Source organism: Diabrotica virgifera, chromosome 5 (assembly GCF_917563875.1).
Source record: "Diabrotica virgifera virgifera chromosome 5, PGI_DIABVI_V3a".
Lineage (NCBI taxonomy): Eukaryota > Metazoa > Arthropoda > Insecta > Coleoptera > Chrysomelidae > Diabrotica > Diabrotica virgifera.
Window position 1 is genome coordinate 51,931,493 of NC_065447.1, and position 23,854 is coordinate 51,955,346.

At 32.8% G+C, this 23,854-nt stretch overlaps 2 protein-coding genes across 2 annotated transcripts in view; both read left to right on the forward strand.

Moving 5' to 3' along the window:
- LOC126885721 (probable cytochrome P450 305a1) overlaps nucleotides 1-23,854 on the forward strand; it is a 303,602-nt gene that overhangs the window by 120,328 nt on the left and 159,420 nt on the right. The gene's annotated exons all lie outside the window — the stretch shown is intronic.
- On the forward strand, nucleotides 3,751-9,375 carry LOC114341349 (uncharacterized). The gene is made up of 2 exons (XM_028292139.2): nucleotides 3,751-4,275; nucleotides 7,932-9,375. Exons 1-2 carry the CDS (start codon nucleotides 4,030-4,032, stop codon nucleotides 8,094-8,096), a joined length of 411 nt encoding a protein of 136 aa, XP_028147940.2. The 5' UTR covers nucleotides 3,751-4,029; the 3' UTR covers nucleotides 8,097-9,375.

Consider the following 23,854-nt stretch of genomic DNA (forward strand, 5'->3'; position numbering starts at 1 on the left):
TAAAATCCAAACAACTTTTATTATACGGGTATGTAATGCAAATGAAAGACGAACAATATCCAAAAACTATGTTTTATAGAATGGAACGAGAGGAATAAAAAAGTCAGAACTAAAAAAGCATGACAAATGGGAAAAAACAACTTAAAATAATCTGCTATGCAGACGACGCAATACTAATCTCTCAAATTGAAGATAATTTACAACGTATGCTCGGTATGCTGTATGCTGCACCAATTTAATATAACCTCCAGAAAATTTAACATGTTATTTTCCCAAAGAAAGACAAAATGCATGATTATAATAGCAATTCTCCTAAGATATAAATTAGAGTTGCAGGGTTAAATAATAGAATAAGTGATCATGTTTAAATATCTAGCATCACATTATCTAGCTACGAAAATTTCGAGACAAAAGTGGAAGATCACGTGAATAGAGCAAACAGATCCGCAGGTTGCCTGAAATGAAAGATTATAGTAAAAATATAATAAAAATATCGGAAAAGAAATTAAAGGCAGAATTTACAGAGCTAGAAGTACAGAATATATGACGAAGATAGAGAACGGAGATGCATGATGGGTAAGAAGAAGAAGAGTAGATTGGAACCATCATATAAGACAACAAATTGAGTAGTAAAGACGGCGAGAGACAGTTCCCAAATAGGAAGACAATCAGTGGGAAGATCACGAAAATGATGGAATGACAACTTCCTGGAGGCACTTTAAAAAAGACAGGGTCATATTTAGGTAAAAGGAAGAAGCAGAAGGAGAAAAAAAAATTTCGCTGTAGTTGTCTATAACTCATAACAAAATAAAAAGATTTATGCTGATGATGGTTTGCAGAAAATGGTCTGACTAAAGATTTTATTGGAAAGTTTACTTTGTGTTTACTAACTATGACACATTAATAAACTTATAATTTTCCACTTATTCTGCCAAGGGCAGTATACATATGAATTTTATCAAGAAGTGAAACTATTTAGGAATTCCCTTCATTAATTTACCCATGATTGTGCGGATGATATTTTAGAAATACCCGTAAGTAGAGATCAACGTTCCAGTTAACTACCACTGCATAATACATAATATTATGAAGTTTGTATTCATGTGCCTACACTCTTATTTTTGTAGAAAAAGTTTGTATGAATTGTGTATCAGAGACTTCCCTTAGAGATCTTCCCACTCAACAAGACTTATTATTCTAGATACCTATACATATTGGGTGCGAAAATTATCTGCACTTCATCAGAGTAAAAACCAAATTTAGATTGACAACCCAATCTTCAAAGAACGGGAAAAACATTAACAATAAAAATTTAATACTAAAGATAACAAAAAAAAGATCGCTCTTCCTAAAATTAGTTATTATGATTACAACTTCCCACAATTACATCGAATATTAAATAATCTTGAAATCCCAAGAATAAAATACAAGATAAGCGAGCACCAAGCAACGATTACGTTTAAAAATGGGAAATTTCGAGATCGCGCGAGGTTATTCATTTGCAATAAATTGATACAACATACCTACACGAGATAAAAAGTTGGAAAATTGACGCTCAAGCGCCGCGTCCAAAGTTTCCCAAGTCGCGATCGCCTCGAAACTACAAACTACAGGTTCCCCCTCCATCTACGATCGAATCCATTACCGCCGAACTGTGGTGAAATTGGGGAAACAATATTGTGAAATTTTGTAAAACAAGCAAAGTATGAAATTGAGGATTATCAATGTTTTTGCGACGTAAACGTTTTTAAAAATATGTCGCAATGGTAGGCAATCTTCTTCTTTCAACATTTTTAAACTTTTTAAAGACTTTTTAAACAAAACAATTTTGTATTATATCAGATTCTGCCTGAATATCAGCAACATATTGTTATAATGCTTCTTTATCCCCTTTTATACAAATTTACTTTTTATACAAATTTAAAATTTACAATAATTGTTTCAATTAAAAATACAACAAATCTTAAGGGCATGGGCGCAAAATGTCGCCTGTCAAAATGTTCAATGTGTTTTAAATGTATCCGTTTTTTTTTTCGAATCCTGAGAAAACTAATACATATTTTGAAAAATTTAAGCGCAGAATGAAATATTACATTATTGCTGAGGGCTGAAAGTCCCTGAAAACTTCTATAATGTTTATTTTAATAAGTTACAGGGGTGAAAATAAAAGAGAAAATTTAGTGTGATTTTTTAATTGCAAATTAATATTTCATTCAAAAGAAACTTTTTATTTATTATAAGAGACTTTCGGCCCTCGGTAATAACGTAATCTTTCATTCTGCGTTTAAATTTTTCAAAAATACTTATTAGTTTTATCAGGATTCGAAAAAAATGGATACATTTGAAAATTTTGACAGGCGACATTTTGTGCTTTTTCCCTTAAGCAATCTTCTTTTCTAAAACTACCAACATATATGATATAAATACGAAATGGGACTTTTTAATTAAGCCAAAAAATATTTTAACAAAACAATGTTTTTATTGTGTATGACGATATCAGGTTATATCTCGATATCAAACAATATATAATGCGTCTTTATCCACTTTCATATGTCTTTGACTGTAAAATTTACAATAATTGTTTCAATTAAAAAAATACAATAAAATCATAGGCATACAATCCTCATTTCTAAAACTAACAACATGTGATAAAAATACAAAATGGAACTTTAAGCAACAAAACATTTTCACGATATCAGCAACATATAATGCTTCTTTATCCCCTTTTATAAGCCTTTGACAAATTTAAAAGTTTACAATAGGTAATTGTTTCAATTAAAAAATACAACCGTTTTCTTTATTTTAACAAATTTATAGACTAAAAATGTAGAAACTAGCTTTCTTCTCAAATTAATCACAAAGAGTAAAAAAGAAATATTATAAGTTATTGTCTTCATTAAGTCACAATAAATCTTTAATACCATTTTCTATCATTCACTTTTTGTTTCTAATATTATATACTTAATACGTACCGATCTGTGAAATTTTGACAAAGTCTTAATTTTTCGTAGAAAAATCATAATGTTTCAATTTAAAAATTATACCTACTTTACCTCTTTGGCTGGGATTAAGCACAATTTAACTTTGAAATTAAGTTTACTTGAAACCGTTATTTCCACTTTGAAAATCGTTATCAAAATACCATTATTACGTTTCGATTTCCAAAGTGGAAATCGAAACGTCAAATAAATTTAATTTCAAAGTAACACTGTTGCTTAATCCCAACTAAAATAGTAAATTGCACATACCACAAGAAAACAATAATTATTATAGAATAATATAGTAAAATGTATAACAAAATTATTATAGAAGATTGTGTGAGAAATAATTTTGATAAGTATTTCAAATTTTCCTCTTTTGACCAAAAAAATTAACTGCCACATCACAGAAATATCTATAGAAACAAATATTAGACTTTTAAATACAATAGTAGTTAATATTTATTTTGCTCTATTATACAAAAAAGTGATTTAATATATATTTATATTTCCAAGTTTTTTGTTACCCATTTTATTGTTAAAAACAGTCACAATTACTATAAAACCTTATTTTAATCATGCTCTTTCATAAGCAGTAACTTTCTTCATTGTAAAATAACTAACGAGATATTACATTCAACAATGGACGAGTATACAGGAACAACTTTCAAATAAATCCTTGACTCCTCAAAAATCCCTATCGCCACGCCTCTGATTGCTACCAGCACGCTGAACGACGTCACACTTTCTATATAAACGCTTGACAGCAAAACGATCGCTTCATTCTCGACATTGAAGTCAGGGAAGCGCATTAGTTAGAGTGAGTTTGGCAACAACGCTAGACCCGCTCTTCGTAATTATTATCGTATTCTCTAGTCAATTTTTTTGAAATAATTAGTGACTAAAAAACTGAACCAAAGGAATTAATACAGTGCTGTGAAGTGTGGCTGGTGGCAATAAGGTGTTAAAAAACTATAAAGTGATTGTGACTGTTTTTAACGGCCTCAAAATAGCTATTTTCGGATTTACAAAACGGAGCCCCGATACAAAAATGGTGGGCAGTAACGGCACAATGATTGCAATTCGTCTTGTTCGCAGCAAACTCAGAAAGAGGGAAGAACACAGCAACAGCGTTCATCCCACCGATGTGGTCCTGCAAACTACCCCGAATGCAACTCAACTCAACCACCAGAATACATCACCCCATATTCTCCAATCGGACTTGACCTACCGAGGACAGTTTCTATGGACGCAACCTCCACCACCTGCGAATCAGTACCCGTACAATCACAATCAGGTACTTACATTCATTTTTCAAAATTACTTACCTTTTGGAATTTGTGTAATGCTTGTTTGATCGTGATTGTTACTCTTGACATATTCAAAAAAACGTTCAATGATGAAAATTATGCAAAATACAAGGCTATTGAAATGTCGGAAACAAAGTTCAGAAGTATGCAAAGTTCACGGTTACCCACAGATTCTCCAACAGTTTGAACCAGCAGTCATATCTCTAAATTTAATATTGTTCATTCTTTTTAATCATGTTCCATACATTTATGGATGGTAGTTTCCTTTGACGTTCACTAAGAATGCCCTTCGCTTTACAGACATACGTAAAACATGCTTTAAACATTCAGAATATTGTCAAGTGATGTACATACCAATCCATCATTCGCGTATTTTTAAACGTCACACATAAAGTATAAAATAATTTGAAACTTTTCAAACTGTTTTCCCACATTTAATTGAAATTCGAAAGTTGTCAAGCAAGGGCGCCCATATAAAAATTTTTAGGGGGGGGCCAAACGTGAAGATGTTGCACATTACATTTTGTATATTTCGGATGACAATATATACAGTAGACGCTCTCTATAACGAACACGGATATAACGAGGTTTCGCTTATAACGAGGTACATTAGGTGTCCCATGAAATTCCTATTGAACTATAACGCTCTATAACGAGGCATATTTGGTTATAACGAGGAAAATTTAAATCGAAGAATACTTGTTTTTACCTGTTTCTAGCGTTGTAATGGTCATAAATAAATAAATGCCCCAACTACCTGTACATAGAAATGCCCAACATCTGTCTTATTATCGAGGCCAGTGCCGTAATAAACTCGGCCACCTGTAATAAACATGTGCCTGTTTATCGACCGATATTGAATACTACAGGAAATTTACAATTTATGGCGGCGAAGTCTCATATTGTTCACTCTTCAGGTTGACCATCGACATCTAATGAACTACGTAAGAGGCATCAAAACATTTCAATATTATTATTGTTTGATATAACGAGATCCGCTTATAACGAGATAATTAATCCACCATTTCAGTTCTCGTTATAGAGGGAGTCTACTGTAGTTTAAACCACCTAAAAAACCTAGTTTGAACCCTGTTGTGAGAAATTATTCATACATTTAAACACTAGACCAAGTTTTTAAATGGAAATGTCATGGGTACCTCAAAAGTTGCACCTCTCTTTAAAACCCGTTTGAAAAGAATACAATGCTTGCAAAGCCTTCCCTTCAACTTTGGCGAGCAGACTAACCATGGGTATGTGTCGAACCAAGTTTTTACTTTAAAATCTTAAAAAGGAGCCCCCTTTATTTTTGCAGATTTAGAATCCTTATGAAAAATAAGGCACACATATTCCAAACATTTTTAGAATCGTTGATAGATGGCACAAATAAATCGCATTTTCCGAATATAGCGCCATCCGTCAACAATTCTAAAAAAGTTCCAATAAATGTTACTTATTTTTTGAGGAGGAAACTCAATCTGCAAGAAAAAACGGGGGTTCCTATTTAAGATTTTAAAGTTAACTCTCACCCCACCTCCAGAGTGTGGAATGAAAAATCCTGTTTGGTGTCATTCTATAGATTTTTGAAAAATATTAAACACGTGTTTTTTAGTTTTTATTTGGAAGTATATTTCTCGAGATATTAGACCGTTTCTATAATTTTGCTATGGTATCACGATATACCGTTTTTTCCGATTATAGCGCTATGTATCCACAATTCGCAAAATGGCTCGAATAAAATTTGCTTATTTTTACAAGGAAAATCCAAATCTGCAACAAAAATTAGGGGTTCCATTTAAGATTTTAAAGTTACTCCCCGCTCCACACCCAGGGGTTGAAGTGGTGGACTTGTTTAGTGTCATCGCATAGATTTTTGAAAATTATTGAACACGTATTTTTCAGTTTTTCGATCCGATGTTCATTTCGCGAATTATTCGACCTTTCCGCTACTTTTGGGACACCCTGTATATAACACTCATTCATCATGAAAGATCACCTGTTTTTCATTTAAATAAAATTGTTCTGTTCATCATAATGCACACTTTAAAAATAATCTACTTACTAAAAAAATACTTATGCAAACTAAAATTTTACTATGTTCAATAAATTTAAAAAATTATTTTTCAGTATGAATTTATTTCGAAATATAAAATATAATTACTTTATACCAGTTCTCAAAGATTTTCGGTCAGAGATCGGATTTCTTGCTGATATGGTTTTTTTTTTGCAGTATTATAAATGATTCATTTAATTGATAATTTTGGGTGTCGATTACAGTGTATATATGTTTCCCACGCCTCTAATCTCTTTCAATGTTTTCGTTAATAGCATACCGTGATTGTGGGAAATGTGTATTATGCACATTCTATATAGACCACTGTCGCAGACACAGACACAAAGATTTTCTTAAACTATTAATAACTACCCAATATGTGAATTTTTTTTATTAATAAATATGTTTTTTCCAATTTATCTCTCAAAATTATCCAATAATTTTTTGACAAAAATACGTTTATGTAATATAAATTTAATTTTTGTTCTTTCCCGAAAAGCTAGGGGGGGGCCACGGCCCCCCCCTGCCCGTGTGTATGGGCGCCTATGTTGTCAAGTAATAGAACGGAAAACGAAGCGTTCCATGACGAACAAGCATTGCGCAAATAATTTCTTTTTATTTTATTGCTGGGAAAGAGAAGCCTCCGATTAACAGTTACAATGCCACAGAAACGAGGTTAAAAGTGTATGTGGGTATACCCATTTAAATTTTGCAATAGTTCCTAATTAACAGCCGTTACAACTCGCAGTTTCTCTCAAATCATGCATAAAGTTTGTCGTTTCGTCTGTTCGTTAAATGCAAGTCAGGTGTGTAAAAGTTAAAGAACGGTAAATTGTAGAACTTTCAAAATTTGTCCCAATTTCTACTCCCCGAAATAGCGTTGAATAAGTGAAAGTAGTTTAATCTTAACGGTATAAAAATTGTATACTTTTAAGCAACAGTACTATCGCGTGAATAGTCGTGTTGTCAGAGACCTTTATCTATTTATAAATTTAAATACAGCCAATCTTTTTCATAACCTTCTAAATTCGCCTAATTATTGCTTAATTGATTAGATAATTTTAACCGAATGTATATAAGTTTCGTTTTTACACTTCCTATGATAAATTCTCAAATTGTAGCGAAAATATATCGGTCGGCCTTGATGCAAAGTCTGGCAACATTGAACAGAAGGTCCGTTGTGCTGTAGGCAAACGAACTCCGTTAATCTATCCTTTTCTGTTAAATAAAGACTACCAGACAACTGTTAATTTAGAAGTTTTAACACAGTTTAGGGTATTTAAATTACCAAATAGCCTTGTATAAAAAATGCAAACTATTTATTTAAATACCATATTGGAGGAATCTTTTCAAGGACCCTACCTCAGACTTCCGGCTGTAAAGGTCGTTGACACTGTAGACTATATCGATCAGAAAAGACCCTAACGACCGTACAGAAAGAAATTACCTGTAGGGCAATTGTATTTGAATTCATTCTTAGTGAGGAGGATTGTTCAATGATTTCATAAAAAGTACATACTCTGCATTGATAATTAAAAAATGTTAAATGCAAATTACCGACTGTTTGACTAATAATTTCTTTTTTGATTGCAGGATACGCTTGTACAAAATTCTGGGGACCGTCCAGGATTCGTCCGAGGATTCAGGAAAAACCTTGGAGGAAAATGGAGACGTCTTGTGAAAAGGAAGCCTTCCCAGGAAGTATACACCATTCCAGCTGAGTTGAAGCCTCAACTCAAGCAAATTTACGTTTATTAGCCTTAATACAAACCGATTGGCTGTCGAATAGTCAATTGGATCCAGGCCCTACGAATGCGGAGCCCTTCCTTAATGAGACTGATTTTTTAAACTAATATTACTCCTCGCGAATAAGAAGAGTAACCTTAGTTTATGCGATGTAAATATTTGACTATAGGTTGTAATACTTACGCCATACATTATGTAGAATTATAAATTTTACAAGAGTAGAACAACTTCCGATTATCCGGAAGATATGTTAATACTTTTATTAGTTTAACTCCAAAAACGCTTTTTGTAGAAAATACTTTTATACGAGTAGATAGAAGGCTACTTGCTCCACACGTTGGCCAAAAAGCTTCATGCTGATAAAATAGATAATGCCCATTCAAAGGTTTTTGTAAATAAACTGACTACATAATTCGGCGGTTGAAAGGTAAAAGGTTGTAACCCACAAATCAACTTTTTTCGGGGAGTAGAAAAAATGTTACATTTAAGTATCTTTATTAGGTTAATTCCTCATCAAATTACTTAAATGTAACGTTTTTTCTACTTCCTGAAAAAGTTTATTTGTGGGTTACAACCTTTTACCTTTCACCCCTCGACATGTTAAGTTGTTGACACTTTTCAGTTGTGTTATTTAATTTATTGGCATATTTATTTCTATAAGTCTTAACTTTTGAACCAGGTTTCAGAAGTTGGTGCTTTGAAATGGATATAGGTTTTTCAGCCAAATTTTTCTAGCTCATATTGAGCCGGGACATTCTTGGATGTTGTGATGTGCATACAGTTTGAACATTCTCGAATCTCTATTGTTGGCTATTGAACAATACTGTAAATTACTTAGCTATTTGAGATTATCCAAGTCTATCTCATTTCAGTACTAGTCAATTTGATTACATCAGCTTGTATTTACAGAGCGAATATGAATATTAAATAAATTTTTAAATTATTGTTCAGTATTACAGTGTTTAATTTATTGAATGAAAAATGCATATCAGATGCCATCATTAAGCAACGATACTAATCTATGAGTCCATAACGTATTAAAATTGTCATGCAATAGGAATTTTGCATGCACATATTTGTGGGACTTAAGTATACTATTATAAATATTGTGATAACAGTGTCTCGTTAGTATATTTTCAACAATTGTCTCTAGCAACAAATTCAGTATAGAAAAAATTTTGTTAGTTACCTTTTGTAATATGCCATTTTGATTTGGAATAAAGAAATTGTATAGCAATAAATAAAATGATGTAAATAAACTGTGCAATAAATTGTTACTTTTTGAAATCAACCATTTCGTTTTAATCTTACTTTCTCTTTCAGAGCCTTAATCCTTAAAAGATGAATAACTTGATTGCAAAATATTCACATTTTTAAATGTTAAATGATCCTTCATTTCATCTTTTAATTTGACAAATTTCTTTATCAGAATTATTCAGACACATTCGTAAGCAGATAAAATGGAAATTAATATTTATTACCTATTTAGAACTACTAGGGTTACTGGTTCTATCTTTCTAATTTGCTGAGAGCATCATTCTGTGACACTGGTCCTTCTTGTTCTATAACCCTTTCACTTTCATTCAGAAAACGATAACAGTTAATCAAAACAATAAGGAGATTAAATGCACAATAGAACAATGTTAGAAAAAAAATACCAACGTATTTTGATTGATTACACTACCACTACAGAATTAATACAACAATACTAGGACACAAAAAGTAAAAATAAAAGCCTTGAGAAAAATTCACGATACAATAACAGTGCCAGTAAAAACATACACAAGCTAAAACTGGACAATTTAGAAACATCCATAAAAAATAAATTCAATCGAAATAAAACATTGAGTCAAATGTTTGGAAAGACAAAATGGGACAGGATAAAGCCTTGTGGTAGCCCTATAGACAATCACATGATCACAATCACATAATTTTAAGGGTTTTTACCTAAGATAAGTGGTCAAGCCCTGCATCAATTTTAAATTTAATATGTTGTCTGTCAACAATTACTTTTCTATAAGGTTTTTATACCTACAAGACGAAGCTCTGATGATGGCATTTGCTATGCCGATAGTAGGTACCTACCTACTTCGGCATAGCAAATTTTACACATCAGTTTTTGAAAACATACACATGTTGCCGTTTTGACTTTTATTATAATGCTTGATTTTTACTGGAGATCAGTAATATATAGCATATACATATATGGTAAATAAGTAGTTTTTCCAGTCTTATTTTTACGCCAATAGAGAAAGATCTTCACCCACCGCAAGGTAGAGTGGAATTCTATAGAGGAGGCCGTACTTACTGTACTCCCTTCGCCCTCCATAATATCTTCTTCACGCCGCTCCATTATGAGCTACACCATTCTCGCTGTCAGTCTCTCTTTCTTTAGGTTCCCAATATTTCTCATTACGCAGCATTAGTTTAACCAGCACCTTCACTGTGATCAGGGGCGTCATTTGCCCCCCTAACACTGAAAATGACTGAAATTTACAAACAATACATAAATTTTCATCATTACATCATATACATATAATGTATTGTATATAATGCTTGCCCCCCCCCAATCAAAATTTCAAATGACGCCCCTGACTGTGATTCTCTCACTCTGTCGTCTTTCTTTTTCCCAGCAATCGTAATTAGAATATCCTTCGCAGAATCTTCAAACTCTTCTTGACAGTTCACACCCCCACGTAAGTCTCTTCCTTGCCAATCTATTTCAGTTATTAGTCGAAATAACCATATTAGGGCAGTCAATGAGGATATTTGGCTTCGAATTCCATCCTACTACATCGATTTACTTGATATTTTCACAGTAAGTAGGGAATAGCTCAAGCAACAAAGTCTACCCTATGCCGATGTGAGCTTTTATCTTGGGGGTGGTTCCCACCCCTTCTCGGGGGTGAAAAATATTTTGTTTAAAATAGCCACGGAAGAGGCTAGAGAACCTAATTTTAAGCAAAGACTGTTCTATAATTATTTTTTAAAAACTCAATACTTTTTGATAGTATAGTATAGTTGATCCAAAAGATGGCATAACTCAGACATCCAAAGTGAAAGTTATCCTTCAACACCAAATTGTTCTATATGGTCCACACAATGTCCAGAAAAAAGTCACACCATTTTGAGCGTCGGGTTTGGGGGGAGAGGGGGGAGAAATCGGTAAATTCGTAGTTTTTTAAGTTTTTCGCCAATATTTCTAAAACTATGCGGTTTAGCATGAACAACCTTCTATACAAAAATGTTCTACATTAAATTTGAAATAAAAAAGGCCCTATGCATAATCTTTCTAAAATGAATGGTTCCACGGTTACGGAGGTAGTATAGTATAACTGGTCCAAAAAAAGACCTAACCCAAACCTCCAAAGTTAAAGTTTTCCTCCAACACCAAAATGTTCTATATGGTCCACATATTGTTCAGTAAAAAGTTACACCATTTTGAGCGTCCGGTTTGGGAGGGAGAGGGGGGAGAAGCCGGTAAATTAGTATTTTTTTTTTAAGTTTTTCGTCAGTATTTCTAAAACTATGCTTATGCGTAAACAATGTTATATACAAAAATGTTCTACATGAAATTTAAAACAAAAAATGTTCTATACATAATTTTTATAAAATCAACGGTTCCAGAGTTACGGAGGGTGAAAAGTCGAGGTTTTCGATACTTTTTATATTCTTTGGGCAATATATGATATAACTATACCAAAAACCCAGACATCCAAAGTGAAAATGCTCCAACACCAAATTGTTCTATATGGTTCATATAATGTTCAAAAAAAAGTCACACCATTTTTAGCGTCGGGTTTGGGGGGAGAGGGGGGAGAAATCGGTAAATATAAAAAGTATCGAAAACCTCCACTTTTCACCCTCCGTAACTCTGGAACCGTTGATTTTATAACAATTATGTATAGAACCTTTTTTGTTTTAAATTTTATGTAGAATATTTTTCTATAGAACATTCCTTACGCTAAAGCATAGTTTTAGAAATATTGACGAGAAACGTAAAAAAACTACTAATTTACCGACTTCTCCCCCATCTCCCCCCCAAAACCGGACGCTCAAAATGGTGTAATTTTTACTAAACAATATGTGGACCATATACAACAATTTGCTGTTGAAGGAAAACTTTTACTTTGGATGTATGAGTTAGGCCTTTTTTTGGACTAATTATACTATACTACCTCCGTAACTTTGGAACCGTTAATTTTAGAAGCGTTATGCATAGGGCCTTTTTTATTTCAAATTTAATGTAGAACAATTTTGTGTAGAGGGTTGTTCATGCTAAACCGCTTAGTTTTAGAAATATTGACGAAAAACTTAAAAAACTACGAATTTGCAGATTTCTCCCCCTCTCCCCCCCCCCCCCCAAACTCGACGCTCAAAATGGTGTGACTTTTTTCTGAACATTATGTGGACTATATAGAACAATTTGGTGTTGGAGGATAACTTTCACTTTGGATGTCTGGGTTTGGGTCTAACTATACCATACTATGAGTTATTCGTGGTTGAAGGCCATTTTCATTGAAAAATTACACCTTTTCGGACGGATTTTTGCGAATATCTTAAAAACCAAAACTATGCATCTAACAAAAAAACTATATAAAATATTTCTGTAGATTATAAAAAAAAACAAAGAGATTTGTTCCTTCATAAATCTTCTAGTTAAAATACAAAGAGGGGTATGGTAGGTAAGAAGAGTTTGTTTTTTTGCTGCATGCTCAAATCGGTTTATTCAACTTGAAATAACAGAGAAACTGTCGATTTTAGGTGCATAATGATACTAAATAACTTTTACTTTTAATAGCTATTGTAGAGCTTGAAAAGACCTTTAAAATTAGCAATACTAAATGTCGATCACATTCAAACTAAGCGAGATATTCTGCAAAAAAGTTGATGACTAATGTATTTTAAGAAGAATGAGAAGTATCTATATTTAACCCCTCATCCATCAGAACTTAAATACATCATTTTCCTTCTACAATACTTTTTATTATAGTGGTAGTTCTATGTTTAAAAAGTTGGACTGGATTAAAATTAACGGTTTTTGAAAAAAAAAAAGTTAAATTATAGACCGCATTTTTGAATTTTCTTAAAAATCTTCCTTTTCCTCCATGTAACTCGAAAAAAATAAGAGATACGAAAAAAAGATACCACACAAAAATGTAAGGCTTTTTCAGATATAAATTTCCTTTTTATTTTTCATTACTGTATCTCTTATTATTTTCAAGTTACATGGAGAAAAAGGAAGATTTTTAAGAAAATATAAAAATGCACTCTATAATTTGATCTTTTTTTTTCAAAAACCATTCATTTTAAACCCGTCCAACTTTTTGAACATATAAATAGCACTATAATAAAAGGTATTGTAGAAGGAAAACGATGCATTTACATTTTGGTGGATGGAGGTTAAAATTACTTCTCATTTTTTCTTAAAATACATTAGTTATCAATTTTGTTTGCAGCATATCTAGCTTAGTTTTAATGTAATGGACCTCTAATATAACTCATTTTAAAGGTCTTTTCAAGCACTACAAAAGGTATTAGTGGCATTATACACCTAAAATTGACCGTTTCTCTGTTATTTCAAGTTGAATACACCAATTTGAGAATGTACCAAAAAACAAACAATTTTCTCCTACCATATCTCTTTTTGTTAGAAGATTTATGAAGGCAAATGTCTCTTTGTTTTTTTATAACCTATAAAAATGTTTAATATAGTTTTTTTAGTTAGATGCATAGTTTTTAAGGTATTCGCAAAAAACCGTTCGAAAAGGTATTGTTTCAATGAAAATGGCTAATTTTCAACCACAAATATCTCAAAAAGTATTGAGTTTAAAAAAAATTATAGAACAGTTTTTGCTTAGAATTAGGTTCTTTAGCGAATTCTGTGGTAATTTTAACCAAAAATTTTTCCACCCCAAAGAAGGGGTGGGAACCACCCCCAAGATAAAAGCACACATCGGCATAGGGTAGACTTTGAATTAGGAGATCAGTAGAGGCTAGGCCCAAAATTTCATTAAAATCCATGCAGTAGGATAGAATTCGGAGGTAATATCCTATTCTTGCTCCCATTGACTGGCGTATTTCATGTGAATACCTGAGTTACCTAGATGAAAATAAACCGCCCCGTGTTCACGGTCTCTTTAAATACACATTTCACCTCAGCTGGTAATCCATCTGGTTCCGGTATCTTTCCTATCTTCATGCGGGTTGCAGTAGCTAAGAGTTTCTTTTCAGAATGGTCTAATCTGCAATCTGCCGCTGCTCCTGCTGTCTCTCCTCATTACGTCGCGCCAAAAGGCGTTCTATCTCCTGCCACATACATCGTCATTCACCTCCTTATATAACCTCCTCCATGTACGCTTTTTTGCACTTTAAATTTCCTTAACGCCCTCTGAAATACTCCTATGCTGTTTTAAGCAGAGCAGGTAGCTATCGACTTTTGCACTCAAAGGGCTTGAGGAAACGCAGCAGTTCAATCAAATTATTTATTGCCCCCGATATCCAAGCTTCAGTGAAGTCTACAACTTATAAGTCGATAACACCGTGGAACTGCAAATAGTCTTTCTAAAGAAGGAACAGATATTACTTATTTTATCATTCTGCTGTGAGTGCTGTGTACCAAAATCCTAGTCGGTGGAGGATGCCCGAAAATATGAAAAGGAATTTGGTGTAACTTAACCTAGTTTTCTCGCTACGCAAAATGCTCTGGGACTTTCACGAGACAGAATTTATTAGTAGACAGTACTCACTCAGACTCACAACTGAGACAAAAAGACACCGTTTCCCCCAAACTATTTACCCTTGCGCTAGAAGACATTTTTAAGAAATTGAATTGGAACAACAAGGGTAGAAACATCGACAGATCATACTTAAACATGCTTAAAGCTTAAACCATTTGAGATTTGCAGAAAACATAGTTTTAGTACCAGATAGGTACCTATACTATATCCAAGCACTCAATGGAATGTTTCAACACAACAATTAAATGTTTTCGAAGTGGTATGCTTAAAAATGAACTACTTATACAGGGTGTCCAGAAACTCTACCGACAAACGAAGACAGCAGATTCCTCAGATAATTATAAGACAATTTAACCCAATTCACCTAGTCCGAAAATGCTTCCTACGGGAGCTAGAGCTCTTTGAAGATGGCGTCATGTAATTAGTTTTTCTTAAATACCTCCAGAACGCTTCTATTTAGAAAAATGAAAATTTGTATACATATTTACTTTTCAGAAACGCATCGATTCCATCCATTGCGAATTTCTAGTACCGGTCATAGGCGTCCGTTTTGGGTAGGGCAACGGTTATTTTATCGTCTAACTTTTTTGTCTTTAATGTTTAAGCATTTTTGACTCTGAATTATTAAATTATGAGGTATTCTAATACTAAAAGGTGCTCTTACTTTAAGTCAATAGGATACACCGTTTTCTAGAAAAATCGATTTGAAAATTTTTCGTTCTTTGAATTACAAAAAATAAGATTAAAAAAAAACTATTTAGAAAGATGAAAACTGTTACATTTATTTATATTCCAGAGATTAATCGATTTCATTAATGGCGAATTTCTAGTACCGGTCATAGGCGTCCGTTTTGGGTAGTTCATAGTTATTTCATAGCATAACTTTATTGTCTTTAATTTTTAAGTATTTTTGACACTAGATTTTTCAATTATGAGATATTCGATTACTAAAAGTTACTCTTGCTTTAAGTTGGTAAAATACATCGTTTTTTTTTTAATTCTTTTCATTTTTATTTTCAAATTCCCAAAACCAAAAAGTTTCAAATCCATTTTTCTAGAAAACGGTGTGTCCTACCGACTTAAAGTAAGAGTACCTTTTAGTACTAGAATACCTCACATTTTAATAATCCAGTATGAAAAATGCTTAAAAGTTGAAGACAAAAAAGTTATGCGATAAAATAACCGTTGCCCTACCCAAAACGGACGCCTATGACCGGTACTAGAAATTTGCAATGGATGAAATCGATTCATTTCTGGAAAGTAAATATGTATACAAATTTTCTTTTTTCTAAATAGAAGCGTTCTGGAGTTATTTAAGAAAAACTAATTACAAGACGCCATCTTCAAAGAGCTCTAGCTCCCTTAGGAAGCATTTTCGGACTAGGTGAATTGGGTTCAAATACCTTAAAATTATCTGAGGAATCTCCTGTCTTTGTTTGTCGGTAGAGTTTCTGGACACCCTGTAGTAAAACAAAAATAATGTGCCAGGAGCAAATAAATAACAATACATCATACCATAGAGACTGTTGATGTTGACCATTGGGTACTTATCTCTGTATTGGTTTACAATCAAGATGCCGTAGAAATAAACAAACCGAGACACGTTAAATGCTACTAGGAGCACTCCCGAATCATACAATATACCAGGGGTGGCCAAGCTCTTTGATAGTCCGAGCCATTTTTCAAAATCAGAAATTTTTCCCGAGCCGCAATTAAAAAAGGTATTAAATTTTTCTCTCAGTGTTTGGATTTCAGGAATTTTAACGTGAAATAAAATGGTTCACCTCGTTGTTTCAAATATAAAAATAATTCTACAAGCAGCCTTCTATTTCAGAATACTTCGATTCCTCATCATCCTTCCATCTTTTTCTGGGATGGCCTACTGATCATCTAAAGTCTCTCAAAAAACACAGTTTTTAACACTCTATCTTCCTCTGATCTTACCATATGACCTGCCCATCTTATCTTAGCCAGGGCCCCCGTAAGGGTAACTGGCGCCTTTGTGCAAAAAAGGATTTTGGCGCCCTTTAAGGCATTTTGGATAATGTTTTTCTATTTATTTTTTGAAGGTAGGCAGGTAGGTAGGTAGGTGCTTGAAATAAAGCAAAAACTGAACTATAGAAGTCATATTTATAGTCCAGTCACTCACAGTAAAATATTGCAAAATCTCCGAATTTTAAAGAATTGCTTTCATTGACATGGAATTTGGCATACACATACCTAACATGTCAAATAAAAAAGTGATATTGTGCGGATGTGTGCTTTTGCCCTGGATATGAGTTTCACCCCTTCTCGGGGGTAAAAAACATAGAAACGTTCAAAAACAGAATTGGATAAAATGACTAATTTTAAGCAACTTTTGTTCTATAGAGTTTTTTCAGTAAGTTCAGTAAGTATTTTATCGAACAAAATGTTCTTACCAAAAATAAAGCTTATAAAAAGTGAAAGTGAAACATTTTTTTTTTGAAGTTTCTAAGTTCAAAAGTAAGTAAGTTACGCGAAAAATAATGGTGGTCCCTTTTTGATAAAAAAAATCAAGAAAATCGTCCCAAATGAAATTAATCGTTACCGCTTCACTACAAGTTACTTATGTATTGTTTATATGATCTGAAGTTTCATCGGTTCAAAGTGCTTTTTTTGAAATGGCTGTTCTACTTAAAAGGGCTTGAGCGAGTCTTTAATCACGGGTATTTGCAAATTTTGAACAGCCATATCTTAACAAATTTTTGTTTTACAGGAAAACAAAAAAACCAAAATATTCAGAATAGAAAAAACCTACATTTTTTACTGCTTGAGATTTTTGGTATCACCAATAATTTTTAAGCAATTTAAAAAAAGCATTTTTTTCAAGATAAAAAAAATTTTGTCCAAAAGATTTCTTTTACCAAAAAAGGGACCAAACTTTATTTTGAGCATAACTTACTTCTGATGCTAGAAACTTTTTCAAAGAACAAATATAAAGTTTTAATGATTTTCCCCGAAAAGTGCTTCATTTTTTGGTTATTTCACGTTGAAATATTCCATTTGAAATTTGAAGAATAAGAACCTACTTTTCATTAGCTACACTGTGCTTCTACTGGGTTTACAGACTTCATATGCCAGCCATATTTTTTGTAAGCTATGTTTTTGATAAGAGCATTTTTTTCGATAAAATACTTTTTGAGTTATTTGGGAAAAACCGTTTAAAAACAAGGTTTTTGTTAAAAAATGAACATATTTACTTGCAAATAACTCGAAAACTATTAACTTAGTTTATCCAATTCCAGGCTTATTTTGAACGTATGTTTGTCACCCCCTAGAAGAGGTTTAATCCACCCCCAGTGCAAAAGCACACATCGGTACAATATCACTTTTTTTCTTTGACTTTGTTAGCTATGCGTGTATTATGTGTATGTCAATATGTATTTCATATAAATGCAAGCGGTTAAAACCGTGAGTAAATGGATTATTATTTGTAGACTAAAATATCAAAATGAAACAAACATAATAAAATTTTAACAAAATAAATTAAAATGACTGATTTCCGACATGGTCTTGCATATAGGAATTGGCAGTAACTGGATCCTACTAATAAAATTTTGTGTGTATTTATTATATCTTCGTCTTCTTTATCTAATATTTCACAACCATGAAAGTTAATTTCGACCAATCCATCTATTTTTCTCCACTTTTTCTTGTATTATAAGGCGAATTAGATGGAATTTAGGTCCTCTAATTATTATATGGCCGAAGTATTTTGTTTTTCTCATGTTTTTCTTCTATTTATACGTAATCCTATTTAATTTCTCAACTTTTATTTTAAAATTAATTTCTGTTTTTTTTTCAAATTTTTTTGCAATTTTTTACCCTGGGTTTTGGCGCCCCTAAAGAATGGCGCCCGTGTGCATTGCACACTTTGCACATATAGTAGCGGGGGCCCTGATCTTAGCTTTTATATGTCTGACGATGTTTTGTCAGTTGTCAGTACTATACACAGTCACCAATTTAGGTTTGGGGGCGCCTCACCATTTTCCTGTCAAGTCATCTCTTTGAGAGCCAAATATCTTTCTGAGAACTTTCCTTTCAAAGATCAGCAGCATATTTATTTTCCGCTGATGTAGAGTCCATGTTTCACTTCCACATGTAACAATTGGGTGAATAATTGGCTTGTACAGTCTACATTTAAATTGTCTTTTCAGCAGCTTAGATCTAAATGATGACAGGGACTATAATGCTCTATTCTACGCAACTATCCTTGCTGAGACCTCTCTTTTTATGTAGTTGTCTGATTGTCATCTGTGACTGCCGCTCTTAAACTCTGTTACTACTTCGCAGTTGTGGTCATTAATATGTAGTTATGTTCTGTCCAACTCTTGGTCTTGGATTTTTGGTTACTAGCGTGTATTTCATATTCTCTTCATTTATTCGAAGTCCCAGACTACATATTTCTTCCTCGAGTCATGAAAACTCCTCTCTTACGTCTCTTGTAGAAAATGAGCGACTGCACTTACATCATCAGCAAAGGTCCACAATAGTTTTGATTCTTGATTTGCAAATCCTCTGTCAGCTCAGATGATATTTTACTTATTACATATTCCAAGGCCAAATTGAATAGCAACGGTGATAAGGGTCTCCTTTTAGTCACTTAGTCTTTTATATTATTTATTGTCAGTAAATTACGACATTGAAACACAAAAAAGTAATTCAGGTACATTTATTGAGACCCACAAATTATCCTTCAGAGAGCCACAGTTTGGCCACCCCTGGTATATACATTGTAAATCCCAAATCATAATTTCCAAGTAAATTATGATTCAGGAGTGCTCCTAGTAGCTCCTTGGTTACTTGGTTTGTTTATTTCTACTGCATCTTGATTTTAAATTTACAGGTACCTATTACGAGTATTCAAATTAAATCAAGATCCTGAAATTAAAAGAATACAACTAGCATCGGCTACTTTCGGTAAGCTAGCATATATCTTAAAAAACACCTCATTAGCACCTTATTAAAACACCTTTGCCGAAAATCTGCTAAAAAACTAGAAACAAGACTACACACACCATTTTAGGTGAACAACTATTTAGACAATTAACAGTAACACGTTGTGACATGATGGTTGCCTATGCCGCAGTAAAATTTAATATTTATAAAAATATAACGTAGCTTATTTTGTTCTATAATTTTCGATTGTATTTGTCAGTCCTTATCATTTTACTCTTTGAATCTTTATTATTTTCTGCATTTTATTTTTTTTTATTTATAAATACATTCCATTTTAGGTACGTAACATAGAGGTATATATTAACATAGAGGGAGCCTACCTTCCGCGCTTCCTGACGACAAGATCTCAGGGACTGGTTTGCTGCATCTCCTTCTAACACATTGTATCGAGAATCTATAATGACATTCAGTGTGAAGATAGGCACGGAAGAGGAGGACAACTGTAGCAGCTTTACTATGCGTAAGAGTGAAACAGCACTAATCCAAATAAAAAAGATGGTGTCGTCACTTCGCTCTGAATGACACTCTCTCTATGCTAATATTTAACTCTATGGTACGTAACTACATAGGCAATTTACAATACACTGAGCCGAAATGATGATTGCCTACACGGTCGTAGTATTTAAATTTCATTATCAAAAATAAAATAATTATATAAAAAAACATTATAATAATATGCAAATAAAATTAAATTAGAAATTAAAAAATCTATTAAATGTAAAACATAGAAAAGATAACAAGAAAATTGTTAAATTTATATAGTCCAAGTAATGACGCTTAAAATAGGACAAAACCTCGCAATTTTTACAAAATGGATCGATGCCGAAAGGCGCTTTTACCATGGGGGTGGTGGCCTCCGCATCTCGGGGGTGGAAATTTATATTTTGGGGGATTATATTTTGACCGCAAAAGTTGGTAAAAACATTCGTTCTAAGCAAAAAACGTTCTATACATTTTTTTGATAAAATTAATAGTTCTAGATTTATTCGCTATCGAAAGTGTTAGTTTTAAATCGAAAAAATCAATGTTTTTAATGAGTTTTCTGCTAATAACTCCAAAAGTTTTCGTTGTATCAAAACAACTTTACTTAATAGAATTGTACCTTTTAAAAAATAAACAAAACCGTCTTTTTTAATTTTCTTTAAGACCAATACCTAGTAATCGAGCTATACTTTATTATATGTTAGCTCTTCTTCGTCACTGCTAATTATTGTAGTTTCAAAGTCTAAAGACGGGAAAACTATGCATTTTTCGAGGATAATTTGTTCAACTAATTTAAAGTGTTTAAAAATATCTATCTCCAGAAATAAAAAAGTCTTTAGCTCAAAAATTAAGTGACTTATAATGAAAATAATGTCAGTCCCTATTTTTTTCAGCGAAAATGTGATCGGAAGCAACCTCCTAATCACCACTCTATTTAAAATTAGTCATTGACCTTATTTGGCCGTCTTTATTTATGAATTATTAATAGGTTCTGGAAGTTTGACCGGCTTAGAATGATTAGTTAAAAAAAAATTGGAGTGAAAAGCGAATGACGAATTTTTGTAGTTTGGAAAAAATGGCATTTTCTTCAGATTAGAAAGATTAGCATCAGAGATACGAAAAAATGTTTAAATATGGAATTGTAGCTTATTTATTTCCCAAGAATCTAGTTTGCAAAATTTTTTTCTGCGGCAAAAATTGAGTGAGCTATTGACAATTAAAACTTGTGATAACATGCAAAAACCACCTTTACCAACCCTTTCAAAGTCACCTCTTTTTGCGACTAAGGATTTTAAAAATATTTAATATTAATAGGCTTATAGATCTTGTAAAAACCTACAAAATTATTTTTTAACAAACTTTCTAAGATAAAAAATAAAAAAGTTACGGTTAAAAAATCAATATTTTTTTTGAAAAAAAAAAGGAGAAATCTAATTGGAAGCATAATAATATGTTAGCGGTGTTTTTAGTAATTGACCTTATTCATTCTTTATTTATTAATAATAGATTCAAAAAGTTTGATTGGCTTAGAATGATTAGTTTTTGAAAAACAGGAGTTAAAAGCAAATAAAAATTTATTGTAGTTTGGTAAAAAATGCCATTTTCTTCAGAATAGAAAGATTAGCACCAGAGATACGAAAAAATGTTTAAATATGAAATTGTAGATTATTTAATTCCCAAGAACATGGTTTGAAAAAAAAGTTTCTACGGCAAAAATTGAGTGAATCGTAAATGAGTATTATCGAAAAACATTGATTTTTTGGATATAAAACTAACACTTTCGATAGCGAATAAATCGAAAGCTATTAATTTTATCAAAAAAAATGTATGGAACATTTTTTTCTTCGAAGGATTGTTTTTATCAACTTTTGCGGTCAAGATATAATACAAAATTTCCACCCCCGAGATGGGGTGGCAACCACCCCCATAGTAAAAACGCCTTTCGGCATCATATAGATTTTGATCGTTGGACTATCCACTACTTATTCTCAAATTTTCAAGCAAATCGATTCATTCTGTAAAAATTACGAGCTGAAAAGCTTCGGTTCCTGGACTAATAATAAATGTTCCAAATGGCCTCCGTCGACATCAATAGGGCTTTTCATCGATTGTCATTTGTTTCGAGCTTCTGTCTTATGTTGTATAATCTGTGTATAATATTAATATACACGGATTATACGACATATGACAGAAGCTCGAAACAAATGACTGTGAATGAAAAGCCCTATAAGTATTTTACATAATCAAGCGATTATAACAAAAGCGACTCACTACATTTTTGTTTAATCTGATACATTAATTTCTAATTATCTCCTTTAATTATTTTTAGCTGGTGTTTTATATAGTCTTTTACATTGCTTTAGAAAAAAGTCTATCGTGTTTAACTCTGGACATCGTGGATGCCAACTTATGACGTAAATTCAATGATTCTGCTTTCAATAATTCCGAGAATTGGTTGTCCAGAAAATATATATATTCCTTCGTTTATGTGGTTCTCGAAAAAGTAGCGTCTCAGGCCAAATATTCAAAGAGTAAGTATCTTATTTGACTGTAGTTGAGAATGTGGTGTGGCGTAGAAATATAGCCATCATAGGGGACATATGTCTGTTTCAGGGCCGGTTTTACGGTTTTGAGCGCCCCGGGCAAAATAAAATTTGGCGCCCCTTCATAGAAGAATATACAAATTTACTGCAAATATAAAAAAATAGCAAAAAATCAAAATTTTACCATAAAGAACTAAATATGTAAACATATATTTATTTAAAAAATAGTACAATAGTTATTAAGTATTTATAACTTATCCAACAGAGGGCATAGTATAATGAGCACATTTGAAGTTAAAGCGACGAAGGAGCTAGGTAATAGATAAATGCACAATGTCAATAAGCAGAAAAAAATGTGTATAAGCCTTCTACAATACCAAAAAAACATGTTGATTGTGCGCAAGATATAGCTGCATCCCCAATAACTAAATTGAGGGAGTGGAATCCACTTAGCATAAAAGAGCACGAGGATACGAGGATACGAGGCACGAGGATAAGAGATACGTTTCCAGAACGATCAAGAGCACGAACACCAGGGCAAAGGAGGTGCTAAAAACACCAGTAGACCGCAGAGGACAAATACTCACCAGAGTTCCTACAAAAAAAAGTTCCATTCCTGCCGGCTAAACTTCTCAACTTAGCTGGCAACGAACTTCCTGATGAGTATTGGGACGTCCTAGAAAATATTCCCTACCGCTATCGTAGACAATAATGGTCTACACTCCAAATGCTGATCCAAAGAGCCGTTCCTAAAATCCACTGAGAACTTTAGAGCTTGAGTCAGCAGTAACAGCACAAAAAGCACAACGCACAAAACCACAAAACAACAAAACACAAACAAAGTAAGTAGCATGTCATATCCCTCAGAGCAAAACCCATACCATTCGTCTGGACAAATCCAACAGTCAACTATACAATCGCACCCACAGCGCAATACTTCTCAAAAACCCCCGCTTAAAAAAAATAAAAAATAAAAAAAAAGGGGGTAATTTTTCGCCCCTTGAAGAGGCTCCGGCCTAAACGA

What these genes read in the sequence shown, in the direction of transcription:
- LOC114341349 (XM_028292139.2), top strand. Translation starts at nt 4,030, where the DNA reads ATGGTGGGCAGTAACGGCACAATGATTGCAATTCGTCTTGTTCGCAGC. An exon ending in ACCCGTACAATCACAATCAG is followed by an intron (nt 4,276 to 7,931) that starts GTACTTACATTC and finishes TTTTGATTGCAG; the next exon opens with GATACGCTTGTACAAAATTC.